General features: G+C 43.9%; 1 protein-coding gene across 1 annotated transcript in view; it reads left to right on the top strand.

Annotated features, from left to right (window-relative positions):
* LOC138481718 (mediator of RNA polymerase II transcription subunit 1-like) overlaps window positions 1-13,592 on the top strand; it is a 1,164,040-nt gene that overhangs the window by 792,606 nt on the left and 357,842 nt on the right. Inside the window, exon 13 of the mRNA XM_069613834.1 lies at window positions 5,412-5,521. Coding sequence (XP_069469935.1) covers window positions 5,412-5,521 — 110 coding nt within the window. The remainder of the gene's footprint in view (window positions 1-5,411; window positions 5,522-13,592) is intronic.

The following is a 13,592-nucleotide window of genomic DNA, read 5'->3' on the forward strand; positions in this document are numbered from 1 at the left end:
AGCACTTTGCCTTGGCACCCACTGGCCTAGATCACCACAGGCCTTCACTTATTTATTGGCGGCTGACCACTCAACCTAGGCACTTACAGATGCTCACTCCCTAGCACTTCCCCTCTTGATACACCTAGCACTTAGCCCCCACTCCCTCATCCCTTCTCTCTCTCTGCACTTGCATGTTGTGAGTGCTCACAAGGCCTAGTAGGTCCGCCTCTACCTTTCATTGTTATATTTGTTTTTCATTCCAATGTTCCCTCCCCGTTGCACTGTGTTGCCCTGTGGGCATTTTGAAACACAATTTGCTTGATGTACAAATGCACAATAAATAAATAAACCCTCTAGTAATGCAGTAGTTTCTGGACCTTCAACCTTACTGCTTCACAGTGGAACACTGGAAGGGCAGAGAGCAAGGTAACGTAGACTTCCTCTCCCGGTTTCCCTGTGAAGGACCCCGGTCCAAACCACATTGGGGAAGGTAATGTGAGAAACCGGAGGGTATCCTCACTCCTACCCCCCTGGATCCTCTTCTCAGGTGGCCAGGGAAAGTCCATTGCTTTTGGATCCCGAAACTGGGATGGAGAAGCGAGGAAGGATCACCTGGGTGGAGGGTCCTTGGGGATTGGGAGTGGGGTACCCACAGACGAGACCTGGTATCCCGCTTTAGCTATTGAAAACCATGGGCTATTGTCAAACATCTCCCCTCATTTTCCCACATATTTCCTATGACTGTACTGGGACTAGGAATGGGCGACTAGGAGTAGTGAACACCAGTAACTTCTTTCACCAATCTAATATTGGGACTAGGAGGATGCCTGCAGAGTACTATGAAGGTCAGGCATGTGCCTTTAACTATAGTCGGGCAAGTCCAATTAGAAGCTCACACCTGTAACCTATCAAATGGTTGCAGGTGTATAATAGGAGACCAAGAGAGCAGCAGAGTGAATGGCAACTGGGAGGTCTGTGTGGGGAAGACCAGCAGGGGACCCTGCTCTTGAGGAGGCAGCCGTGGTGGGTCCTGCAGAGACGCCAGGACGCAAGCAAGCGACCCAGGAGACCTGCAGAGCCCAGGAGAATTTGGGCCGGTGGAATTCCGCAGGTGTGGGAGCCTCCGATGTTCGGGAAACGCAGATGGGGCTGTGAATAAGGAAGGAGAAGGCAAACCGCCAACAGCATCCCCGGAAGCAGAGCAGAGCTGCCGGCAATCCCAGAGGGGCTTCAGAAGTGCCAGCAGGGCTCACAATCCGAGGCGATCCAGCAGGCAGAGCAGACGGGATTCATCGCAGCCACCCGACATGACCAAGACCAGTGAGGGAAAGGGAGCATCACTCGAGACTGGGGCGCTCCGAGGGGGCTGGATGTAAGCAAAATGAATTCTGAATAGCATGCACAGAGTGGAAACAAACCCAAAGTTACGGGTGGCATGGAAATTAAGTGGCAAGTAAATAATGATGCAAAAAGCATGAATATCGGATACCAAACTTTTGAGTTCAATGAAAGTTAAACGGAAAAGCGCCCATTTGAAAGCAACATATGAAATACGAGCTTAAGTGTGAAAGAGCATGACAGAAAGATGGGGAATAAATAAGACCACCGCAAAGTGAACTTTGTGAATAAATATAGTGCGGCAAGGCCCAAGACTGGCATAGGATGTGTAACACATTGTGACAAAGCCAAGAGGCTAATAAGGAAAAGCCAGGAGAATGTGTAACTGCACATAAAGCCAAGAGGCCCATAGGGAGAAGCTAAGTAAATGTGAATCTGTACACATGACTAAATATAGAAGAACCTGTGTTAACTGAAGAGCCTAGGGTTCCTGGTTGCGTGACCTGTGATGGCCAGAACGTGTGGTCTGACAACTGCACCTAGACCAGGGAACCCTCCATTGTGAACGCCAAAGACTTTGTGAAACAAACTAAGAAGTAGCATTGTGAATGCACTGTTAATGCAATCCAGAAGGAAAGTTGACCTGGAGTTGTGTTGAAAGACTGAGACAAGTATAAGTTGCTACATTGAAGTCTTGGGGAAAGTAACCCAGTGACTTGATGAACTATAATGCGGTCATGAGGATGGAGCCTCAATACACCTTTCTTTTGAACTGCGTAGCCTTGAACTTGGGGACGGGAACCTCAAGGATTTGTGGAACTTTAACTTGGAGAACAGGAGCGGAAGAGGAAGCATTATTATAAGGAGCTGGAAGCAGCTCAGAACTTTCTTTTGATCACCATTTCTTTTATTGTTGACATTCCCTACACATTGGTTAGCTTTAGTTGTGAGGGCAAGGATAGGTTTCGAACACAGACAGACTTTTAAGTTGAACTTTCTGACTCAGACTTTCCTTAGTTTCATTCAGGTAGGGAAATCCTACCTTGGCATAGGGCAGTTAGGCCTTCATCCATCCTGACATTTAATTTAATAAACCATCTTATTTTTGAAATCTTAAGTCTGTCTGTGTCTTGATTCATGAGGCCTTCACAATAGATGGTCAACATGTTCCACTTGCCGCCTATAGAATCCGAGCACACCTTTAACAAAGATGTGTTTAAAGAAGCACTCAAATATTTGATCTTAAACTAGTATGTCATATTATTTTATGTTGAGTGGTATGTGTAAATTGCAAATCTCCCATGGGTAATGCATCCATCACCCACAATAGCCGGAGGGAGTTGTAGCTTTAATTCTAAATATGCTGGCACTGTGGCGAGCAGTGGTGTGTTGTGGCAACATTGGGCAAAGAATTTCCCACCACAATGCTTCCCAGGTGTGTTAGACAATATGTGGGCCCTGGCACTGAGTCTGCTTATTGAAATTATTTAGGGGCCTATGTTTTGTTTTCTGAATCTCTTTGCCCCCCCCTTTTTTTCCACGTTTTTAAAGAATGTATTCCCAGACACAAGCCATTGTTATCGGCAACCTCTTCTTGCTCTTCTGTGACCGGCATAGGATTTCCCACAGAAGTTAGATCATTTTGAGAGACAGATGTAACAGTGATGATAGATTCAGATATTGTAGCAGGAGTCTGCGCAAGGCGCATTAAAAAGGAGCTGCACTCGATGGGTCAATTACTTCTACCTCCACTGGAGTTCCCAACTGAACATTAGTTCTTTGTGTGAGGTCTTTAGGGTGGATGAAGAAGTGCTTCATTCTTTGCACCAACCCCAACTCCCATTTTACGAGCAATTGGTTTCAGGTAGATGCAATCATCCTCCTTAAGCTCCACAATGCTATCCAGCGATGCTGTATGCTGTTGTTGATTGAATAATAATTCTTTTACATTACTGTGGCCTTTGATGGTTTCAAACTTAAAATAAAGGGATTCAAGCACAGCAGAATTAATCTTGGTTTCTCTCATTCTATCTTGTATATGTATATTTGTGGATGTGTGTTTGTATGTTCGGAGTTAGCTCCAGCCCCATAACAGTTGGTGGCCTAATATTCTGGCCCAAGGTCAGCATACCAGTCTGGGGTGTACTGGCGATAGTGAAATGTGTCCAACCCCACCCATTCGCCCTGCCCAGGGCGTGGTCCTGCCCTGTGCTATCAGTATAGGTGACTTTTGGGAGATTGCCGATTTTGAGACTTTTTCAAAAATAGGAAGTAAGGACACAATGTAACATACACAAGGCTATACCAGACCCCCATGTGCATGGCAACTACAGACCCGGGCAACGCCCGGGGGTATGGCTAGTCCCTTCATAAAGTGAAACCAATACACAGAGAACTTGATTGATCACTGTTAGGATTTCAGTCAAGATGACAACCTTTCTACTATCCATATGCTGTAGCATTGTGGACTGACTCCTCAGAAGCCCTTCAGCCAGTGTAGATGAGATCCATTATTTCGAAGGGCCATTGAGGATAAGCCAGGAGGAGTGTCCATAGTACATGAAACATTACCAAACTCGCCCACCAGGCTCAATGATGTATTAGCCTGATTGACAACTGGGGCAGCAATAGAATCAGTTTGACAGGAAGCATTTGATGTCGAAAGTCTAATCTCAACAGTCTAATCTTGGTTGGATAATGGAGCCAAGGAGATTTTAGATGGTACGGCATGAAAAAAGGCTGTTATCTTTCCCTGATCAACAGAGTCCACTGATCTTTTCAAATGACACATGTTTAGGGGAAATGGGTGGAGGCACATCCCTAATGGCAGATGGAGGTGCATCCCTAGTGGCACAATGACCCCCAATAGTGCAGGAAGAGCATTCTCCGGGTGACGGGGGCGAACAACATTTCTTGGTCAGTAATAGGAGCCAAATTTATAGCCGGTGACAATAGCGGTAACTGGGACATCTTGCTACCGCTTTTCAAAAGTACATGTGCAGATATTAAAAATAAATAGAACAAAGGAAAAGACTGCAGAACAATTCAGTTCCCAGCTCACCTTAGTAAATTGTCTATGTCAGAGGCAAACTGTTTCACCAGAACAAGGACCTCCAAAAAAAGAGAACCTGCTGTAGATTATTAAACAGTGGAGACTCTAGAAACGCAGAACTGTAAAAGACTTTGCACACGACTTCACACACACTTTAGCGCATGCCAAAGGGTTATATACAACTCAGCAGTGACAAGCTGAACACCGAACAGTGCGCGTCTCCCAGGCGTGATGAATAGATTTCCGCAAGCATCGCTCTGCTGTCACAAGGCTGAAAAAAGCTCCAAACAGTCACACTGCAGAACTGTAAAAGACTTTGCACACGACTTTGCTGCCTTCTATTTTGTGAAGACATCCTGGTGTTGTACACTTGGTAGAGCAAATGTGCCTCATTCCAAGTTCGGTGGTAATTTCCGTAAATCGCTGAATTACTGCCAAAATCGGTAACCCTTACTGCTACTAGGTCCCGGGTGGTTTACCAGGGGATTACAATCAGTTGTAGGGTGGTGTAATTCCCCATTTATTTTAGTCCATAAGACACTATGGGGATTGTTGGCAGATTTACCACAGGCAGAATCTTTTCCTGCACAGCCAAACATTAGTGTAGTGTGCATGCAACTGTTGCTGAGAAGAAGTACTAGCATAACAAAATCAAAAATAGATTGACTGCTGAGACCAACATTGATTGATGTCAGTCTTGCCTTTTTAGACACAAGCCACCGAATTTGGTTGCCTAAAATAAATTGATATGTCCAACTTTGTCCATCACATTCTTTTAATCTTGTGGGTAACCATTCCACTTTTCATTTAAAATCTTATGTCAATGCTTCATTCAGTTCTATTTATTCAAGTATTTGTGACTTTCTCAGAGTGAAGTTTTCAAGGAAGATCAACGATTTATAGGTATCCTTCACACTGGCATGTCCATTCAGTGTCTCTCCTCTGACTTTCTTGACATGTTTCCCTCAATTTCTTTTTTTTGTTGGTTCCCCTAGGTTTCTCTACGCTCATGTGTTCGTTTAATTATTTTTGGTTGTAGGGCTTCCTGTTTATGGAACAAAAGTTGGCCCACTTTACGATTTGATCATACAATCTACCCATTCTGCGGACAACAGTGAATATACGTTCGATAAACAACATTTTCTTGTGGTAAGTTTAGCTGACAATATAGCTGAAATGACAAATTAGTAGTTATGTATTAATAACTTATTTTTGTATGCATTTGGTTTGGACGCATTATAGAATCTTTGCACTGGTAAAATTAAACTTGTGCACAGCATTCGTAATAGAGCTAATATTGCCGAAGTGTAAAAACATATTCTTGCAATGCACTTTTGCACAAGGGCAATGTTGGCTCCATTGCCAATACCATGCAAAATTGCCCTTTCAGAGGTGCAAAGCTTCTAGAATATTGCCCGTGGTGGATGAATGCACTTTATAAGCCAGGCATTAAAAACATATAATTTGTCTTTGCTTTAGTTAATAAATGCCAATGTTCAACTTTCTTGCAGAAATATTTTGCATTACACTAACTGTAGGAGACCAGTAAGAAACTCTTGTATCTTCTTCCAAGTGTTTTCTATAATGGAAGTCTATATTCTAAGGGCAACTGGTATAAACAGTCCATCTACCAGAAGTGCAGTTCCTCAAATGTATCGGTCAACAGGATGTAACTGGGACTGGCGTGTGCTAGGGTGCGATTGTCAACAGGATGTAGAGAAAGATACAATATCAAATGAAATAACACATTACAAACAGATCAGATGTTAGTTATCTTGTAAATTATATGACAATTGAAAAGGACTATGAGCCTCCTTAATTCATATAAACTCATTAAAGAAGGGTAAATGTATTTGATCCCACCAAGATTGTACCAATACATGTTTCGACCGTGGGTCTTTTTTGTGCCATTACTCTAATAGAAACCAAATATCGAACCCTATTAGAATCTATCATGAATTGAAATTCTGATATTTTGTATGTGGCTGCTGATAAAACGTGCCACCTATAATTGTAATAATCTTACAATGCTGAGGTGATAAGTGATATATGTTGCAGGTGTAGGTACCTTGAATTCCTCAAATGATTTCCCAAAATTCATATATCAAGATGAATAAACAAGTATATTTTGCTCTTATATACTGCTAATTTGACGTGTCTCAATGTTACAAAATGTCTAATCAAACCACTATTTTCAGAAAAGAATTGTCGCAAATTGTAGAGCTATGAAGGCTTGCCACTGCGTTATTCTTACCCTTACTTATTGATATGTGTTCCTGATTGATTCTTCCATATATGTGCATCTTCAAGTGACAGTAGTGTACACATTCTAGTGTTCGATTTTAAAACAGGCATGGCCAATTATTGAATGAAGATCTTAAGAGAAGCTACAAAGGATCCCAAACAATAGATTATATAGGTGTAGATGTTTGTACCACACAGTGTGGGCACTTACCAATGTGTAGGGATGACCTGCTTGACAGCTAAGCAAACTGGCGTTGCTCGCGGAAAGCTGCCTTTTTATAATGATTTATGTATATCATATAAAGTGACGTCAATGCATTGTGTAACGTCATGTAAACACGCATATGTAAACATTGCATCTTTAGTAAAACACTAGTTATTGGGATATTGCCTAGGGGAAGTAATCGGCATTATATGCATCTTAGTGATTCACGAATATAGAATTAGACCCCTTCGAGGGTTATTGCCACCAATTCCCATTAGAGGTCATAAAGTGACACCATCACCAGACATAAAATAAGCAGTATCGCTTCGCAATTCATGGTGCACTAATGTATTGCTTTTCATTTTGTAAATCATGTCGCACTAACTGCAACATTATTTCAGACAAGATAAGTGCATTTTGTTATTTTGGTCACAAAGTGCCAGGACAGCACACAGGAAAGCAGTGTCTCAGGCTGTTGATGACCCTGAACGCTGATAGATGGAAACTGGAGATAAGAGTTTGGGAGAATATGGGAACTCAAAAGGCAATTAGCATGTAGATGTTTGTCCTTGGGTTCAAATGTGAAATTTGCTTTCCATTGAGGGCACTGTGCACTAGGACCCAAACCGGCCCATAAAGATGTGGATTGCCCAATTGCACTTTAAGATGAGTAGCAGCACCTGTGAGATGGATGGGGATGCAGATTAATACTCTAGCAAATCAATAATGACAACTCAATGTTTAGCAAAGGGAGTTTGTTTAATGACGAGTACAAAAAACGGGGAGTTCATGAATATTAGCAATCGCTCGATCTTCCTTCTCGCTTCAACAACTCCAACGAACTTCATAAAAAGCACATCTTTTATACTAAAAACTCACCATCATTGATGTGTAACTCTTAAAATGTTGCATGCAATTCTATTGGTTATAGGAAGGTAACTTTAATGTAGGTACTATATCTGTATATGGTAACGGAGTAAGGGGATTGGACAAACACTGTCAGGTGGGGCATCTAAGACGTACCTTCAAAATGGCTACTGTAGACGTCATTAAAAGTACGATGTCTCATTGGTTCTACTAACTGTAGGACCCTAGATTACTTGATCCACTCTGATTGGCAGCAACCCCACTCATACTTTTCCACTAGTTTAGCAGCATGCAGAATAGCCGGCCAGGTGCAGGGAGCTTGTCTGCACCCCCAGCCTTCCTCCAATTATTGCTACAATCAATCATCACCTCAGTGGTCATGTGTCAATTATTTCTTTGTGGTTGGCCTCGAGACTGCTTCTCGCTCTGGAAAAGTTAAGACATCTGTGCATGGCACGAGGCCACGCGTAGGTGTGAACGTTTCATCCCTTCTCGCTTGGCTGGTCACGTGATTCAGACACCGTGAAATTGTCTTATTCTTCATGCAACACGTGTATTTGATTTAGTTTCGCCAACCATCTGCCTTCTGTGGCTTATCTTGACCTTTCAGAATAGCATACTCTGTTCTTTGCTTCATTAATTGTATCCACTGTTGGTCTATTTCAGCCGATACGACCTTGGCTTCTTGGCACGATTTGCATGCGTCTGAGTTTCTTTCTGTCTATAGTTTTCTTTTTACTTGCTGAGGGGCTCTTCTCCTGAGACCTTTAGCAACCTTTGGTTGATTCTGCTCTTGTGCATAGTGGAAGAATACTTGTATAAAGTGCTGCTTTTGAGGTAGATATGTATAGGTGGCGCTTGCCGCAATCTATTTTACCATTAAGCATAAACAAGCTTCACGATTCTTTGCTTCTCACGGTTCCATGCATATGTACACGTTTAAACTAACTGAATATCTTCATTGTGCTCATGGCATAAGATTCTGACATTTTGACATTATTTCACTTTTAGGTTCATGATGTCCCTTATCCATGGGTTTCGTCTCTTTTCATCATTCGCAGGTCATCATATCTTCTATGTGTGAGTCAGTCTGGGTTCTCGTGATGTCACGATTCATCTTCCTTCAGTATTTTTAGCTTCTTCAGGGACTGTGCTCTGAGACTCTTCATTTTGTTTCATATGTCGATATGGTTTTCTCAATGGGTACCTTACTGTCCAGGTTTTCTTAGGCATCAGTACTTCAACAGGTGCTGTTCTTTTGATAGGTACTGGACAGAGCCCCACTGCAGCTCTCTGCTGGTTTATTTGCTCATCATACGTCACATATTTCGGCGTGAATGTTCCTGGTATTTCAAAATGGACGGTTGGAGTGCAGGTCGTGCTTGGGACCTCCTCTACACTAGGTTTGTTTTGCATGGCACTGTGTGATACGTAGGCTCCCTTAAATTGCATAGGTATTGACATCCAGTAGTATTTGACACTCAAGGGAAGCATGGTAAGTTATGTTACATGAAATTAAGCAGTACCTTGAGTGAGGCTTTTTTGTATAGTGTACAAATGTCAATTGAAGGGCTTGTGGGGACTTCTAATTTTGGCAGATGGCACACAGTAAAATAAAACAATTTGCCTAGGATCACATACTTTAGTTCATTTGTGAAGCCGGGATTGGAGACTAATCTGCAACCCAGCTCTAGTCGATAGAAAAAGGTGTTTGGTATTCACAAATACTCTGTTTTGTGGCGATGACTTCACGATTACAAAAAATCATAAACCAACCTGACAATGTAAATCCTTATAGAACAAGTTAAAGACAAAAGTGTTCTCATAGTTTTCCTTTCACATTTTTTGAATGGAAAACTAAAAGTTCCAGCATGCAAATGCATATACTCTAAGTTTTGGAAATATAAGTTCAATCTAGGTGCATTTCCCCACTACATTGAATGTTTCGAATTTAGGTGTATTTCCCCTACTACATTGAATGTTTGGAATCCAGGTGCATTTCCTCACTACATTGAATGTTTTGAATATGGGTGCATTGTCCCACTACATGGAAAGTTTTGAATCTAGTTTCATTGTCACACTACATTGAATGTTTTGATTCTATGTGCATTTGTTTCCGCACAGCATATGTTATTGAATTTAGACATCTTTCAGGCACAGTTTACATTTTAAAATTAGTCATCTTGCAAGCATTGTTCGTCTTTAGAACTTAGTCAAACTGCCAGGAAATACTTCTGTTTTAAACTAGTCATCCTTGCAGGAGTGTGGACAGCTTTTAAGGGAATGTTTGCGTTTAAATGTAAACAAATTTCCAGGCATAGCCTAGCTATTGAACTTGGACAACCTTTGTTCCGATCTCTGAATCAAATTACTTTCAGCCAATGTTCATGTTCAGATCGAACTACTAGTCCTGCACACACATTTGAAACAACTCCCGGCACCACCCAGGCTCATTCAGTCCTTCTAACACCCGGACTGATCCCACAGCATCACTTTGCTAACCACAACCTCCCTCTACCCTTCTCCAAATCTTCAGGCTACACCCTGCCACCATGCCACACACTTGCCAGATTAGAGCTGCATGCTGGGCTCCAGAAACCTAACTAATGCCCCACCCAGCCAACCCCTCCACCCATCTTCCACCACCCCGCTCCTCCTCCCTTCTTAAACGCAGCCCCCTCTCTCCTCTGCACCACACACTACTCTATGCTCGTCTGACTGTTTTTGCTCCCCCCTGCTACCCTCCATGCAGACTTTGCACCTCCCAGAACAGAGCTACATGCTGGCGCTCTAAAATCGAAAACACTTGCCCCCTCAGCCAACCCTCCTCCCACTCACACCCCTTCCGCACCCCCACCCACATTCCAACCCCCTACTTTTACCCCTAACCCATTCCTCCTCCCGGAAAAGAAACTCTCTTGCATACTCATCATCGCCAGGTCTGTTTCCAAAAACAAATAGAACATCTTCGACCTTATCTTGGACGAAAACCTCATCATCACAGAAACTTGGTTCTCTGATAACTACGAACCTATCTCACACAAGAGTGCTCCCACCCACCCCCCAGGGTGCACTCTAATTGTACAGAATAGATCCAGCAGAGGAGGAGGGTTGGCCATCCTCCACAAACACCACCTCTCAGCCCTGCTCAACGTTAATCTACCCATCAGCACTGACTATGAATCACTGCTAGTAAAGGTACAGCTTGCCCCCTCTGTCACTCACAGCTTCACACTCCTATACAGACCCCTGGCTACAACAGGAACTTTGCAGACTCCCTTATTGCTGCCCTAACTGCCACCTTAATTCAGCACCCTTCTCTCACCGTTTTAGGAGATATCAACATTTGGTTTGAATCTCCCTCAAACCCCATGACCGATTCTCTCACTGATGACCTAGAAGCCCTCAACTTAACCCAACAGGTAACTCTCCCCACCCACACCACAGGACACACCCTCGATGCTGTATTTAACTCCACAAATCTGATATCCACCCTGCCCCACGCCCACTAATCAGGACAGATCGCTCCTTGATCACCTTCTCCCTCACAACCTCCCCACTCTCCCATTCCTGTCACACCAGCCTTCATTCTCCAACCTCTCTCTACCGTACCCCTCTGGAATAAAGTTACTATTAACCCTGATCTTGCCAGCTCCCTCCTAAACTCACTCCAGGAAGGCCCTCCTTCTATTGAACATTTCAATCATTGGCTCTCCAGTACCCTCCTCTCCCTCACTCCAACGAGATGTACTTCTCAGATAACTGGCCCCAACCCCAAGTGGAAGACAGCCACCTCAAATCTCTCAGAACCATCAAACACTGCCTGAAGAACCAACCCCCCCCCACACCTCATAAAACCTCTCTGGTAAGAGTGACCAGAGCCTACCAGTCAGAAATTAGGAAAGCCAAAAATAAACTTCTATGGGAACCGAATCTCGAACTCCTGTAATCCTAACCATGAACTATACAAAATCATCACAGAATTCAAGACGCCACGCTGCCCAACCCATCCTTCCCTTAACTCCCAATCACTCTGCAATGATCTGTTTGAACACTTTAACAATACTGCTATTGATAGACACTGTTCCATCCTCCCCAAACTAGCTTTGACGCCCCCGCCCGTCTCATCACAGCCCTACACATCCGTCTATGCTGATCTTCTCTCTCACCCCATCTCACACCATGAGTTCCTCAAACTTCTACCAGAAAAAAATCCTTCTGGCACCCCGGGAGACCACTGTCCAACCTCTAAGGAAAAAAGGGCCAGCACACTTCTTGGGAGGAAAACAAAATTGTATTTCCACTAAAATAGAGATGCGCAAGCAAAGCACTCTGCTGTCATGGAATGTTCTGGCAAAATCTGCATGAGCATCACTTTATGATGGCATACAACGTCATCAGTGACATAATGTACAAATCCAACTGGCTGGTTGACGAGACCTTTACATATGCTACCTGCTCCGTAAGGGATGCAAGGCCATTGGTCACAGCCCCTCCTGTCCATTTTAGTCCACGTGAGTTCCTCTTTGCATGTCATCAGGCATGAAGCTACCATTAACTGGTCATTATGTGAACAAAAACGATACATGCTCTATCTCTAACCTAGTGTGCACCTGGTATTGCAGACACAGGCTAAGAGGATACTTCGATGTCGTATTTTACAGATTACAGCTTGATTCCAGAATAGTCGGCGCCCATCCAAAGCTCCCCACCCTAGTTTTAGATTTGTTGTTTTTGCCCCTCCTGGCACCTCGCAGCACAAATTACATGACCCATGATGAAGGCAAATGGACGTTTTTTTCTGATCTTTTCTGATCGATTGGGGGTCTAACGGGTTAATGGTCGGTTATGGTCTGTTGCAGGGGGTATTCCTTTTGGGATGCAAATGTTGGCAACATGAGACAATAAAGGGCCTAGGAATCTCTGTACCTCTGGCCTTCCTCAACGGTGCCAACCTACAACTTATTCCCGCATGCATACACTTATTTCCATGTGTGTGGCTCGGGCCTGTGGCCCTGGTTGCAGCACAGAGCTAGGCCTCGATTTCAATATAGCTGCTACTATCTAACATGACGTATGATTCCCAATGTACTCCGAAGCAGGCCCTACCCTCCCTGCCCTATAGCCCCAGCTAACAGACCCTTCCCCGTAACCTCACCAAGCCCTACTGCACACTTCCAGACTTCTGCCTCATCCAAAACCGCTTGGGGATCTGGGACGATTATTCCCCCTTCACAACATTCCCCCCTTCGTTAATACTACATTAACAAACTCTCAGGTGAGCTTTTCTTCCTCCTTGATCATTCTTTCCCTTTCCAATCTTCCAGCTTCCAAGTATGGATAAGACCCTTCCTTTGGTACCCATGCCCTGCATATGAAGCGTAAGCATTCCCCTGCTTGCGCGGGTGCATGCGATGTATATACACCCGGTATAAATAATGGGACGACCCAGTGTTGTGTAATTTCCAGGGTCAGGTGTGGGAACTGTGGTGGTGCCTGGGCATTGGGGGAGGGGAAGCCATTGCTCTATTGCAACCATGCATGGCTTGTCTGGATCATCAGTTTTAACTGCGCTATCTTTTGTACCACAAGGTGCCTCCTGTACCCCAGTTGAGACCATCATCATTGCGCTGCTAGGCACTGCTTTGGCACAGCATCGAAGCCCCAGCTGGCAGGTGCAGAAGATCCCCAGCACAAACGCAAATCACAGGAGCCAGCATCTTCACAATAGCCCCCATGCCGGATGGTGCCCAAGAAAAAAGTTTCTCAAACCAATCACTCTCCTTTATGCCTGCTTCTGTTTGCATGTGAGTGCTGAGGGTGTGCAGGGCACCTATTGTGTTGGTGAGTGACCCATTTTTTGCGCAGTTAGGAGGTGCATAGGTGTAACAGGAATTGGAAATC

Source organism: Ambystoma mexicanum, chromosome 5p (genome assembly GCF_040938575.1).
Source record: "Ambystoma mexicanum isolate Mex_15411 chromosome 5p, UKY_AmexF1_1, whole genome shotgun sequence".
Taxonomy (NCBI): domain Eukaryota; kingdom Metazoa; phylum Chordata; class Amphibia; order Caudata; family Ambystomatidae; genus Ambystoma; species Ambystoma mexicanum.